The following is an 830-nucleotide window of genomic DNA, read 5'->3' as shown; positions in this document are numbered from 1 at the left end:
CAGTGATGCTCATCGAGCTTTCGGGTTTTCTGCTTTGCCCAGAATGCCATTGATGTCCAGCTCTGTCACACACGATGCACGCAAGAAGCGTGTGCAACGGGTAGCCCCTGCTGACCAAGTCTGGTGGATTGTCTTTCATAGTACAGCGTCTCCAACAGTTGGGGGATATCATGAATCTCCTTTACTCTGTTGGCTACGAACAGCTTCCACCGTCGTTCGTCGTTAGCCATTGTTGATTGGAAACGCGCTTTCAAAGCATCGGTCACTGTGTGGAATGCTCATCGCCAGTTCCCTTTTCGCATAGATGATCAACCGTGAGCGCACCAGAGCCGCCATGAGTTCCAGCCGTGGTAAGCTCAGACCTTTTATCAGAGCCAGCCTTGATTCAGTCGCGATGAAACAAACCTCAGTTCGATCATCCTTGAGAACCAGACGGAGGTAGACCATCCATTCTTATTCCTTCTCAGATGCCTCCGCGAAGACGTACACGTCAATCATGTCATTATCCTCCATGTGAACCTGAATACAGGCCTAATCCAAAGTGATCCATAGTAAATCTTCCAAATCTTCTATCGAAACCAGCCACTGTCCAAGTGGTCGACGGCGTCTCATCAAATTTCTTAGTCAATGTACGTCGACGGCACAACACTTTCTGGTAAGTGAAGGTGAGAGTGTCGACTCTCGTTGCCACAGGATGTTCCAAACTCTTCCTGATTCCTTGGAACCTCGATCCACTGTTCGCTCATCCGGAAGACCTACTGCAATCTATCTGACGCTGCAATTGCCTGTTTCGATGCAATTACCCTGCTTCGAGTCATGGACCACAAGGT

At 49.2% G+C, this 830-nt stretch overlaps 1 protein-coding gene across 1 annotated transcript; it reads left to right on the top strand.

The window, feature by feature from the left end:
• Positions 1-304: 304 nt before the first annotated feature.
• Tsp_15542 (conserved hypothetical protein) lies at positions 305-828 on the top strand (the record flags this gene model as incomplete). Its single annotated transcript, XM_003370924.1, has 3 exons — positions 305-438; positions 468-551; positions 583-828. Coding segments are annotated over exons 1-3 (464 nt in total), but the record flags the coding sequence as incomplete, so codon positions are not given.
• Positions 829-830: the final 2 nt, after the last annotated feature.

Source organism: Trichinella spiralis, assembly GCF_000181795.1.
Source record: "Trichinella spiralis strain ISS 195 chromosome Unknown Scfld320, whole genome shotgun sequence".
NCBI lineage: Eukaryota > Metazoa > Nematoda > Enoplea > Trichinellida > Trichinellidae > Trichinella > Trichinella spiralis.
The sequence above is the reverse complement of the archived record's forward strand: the minus strand, read 5'-3'. Positions and strand labels throughout refer to the sequence as shown.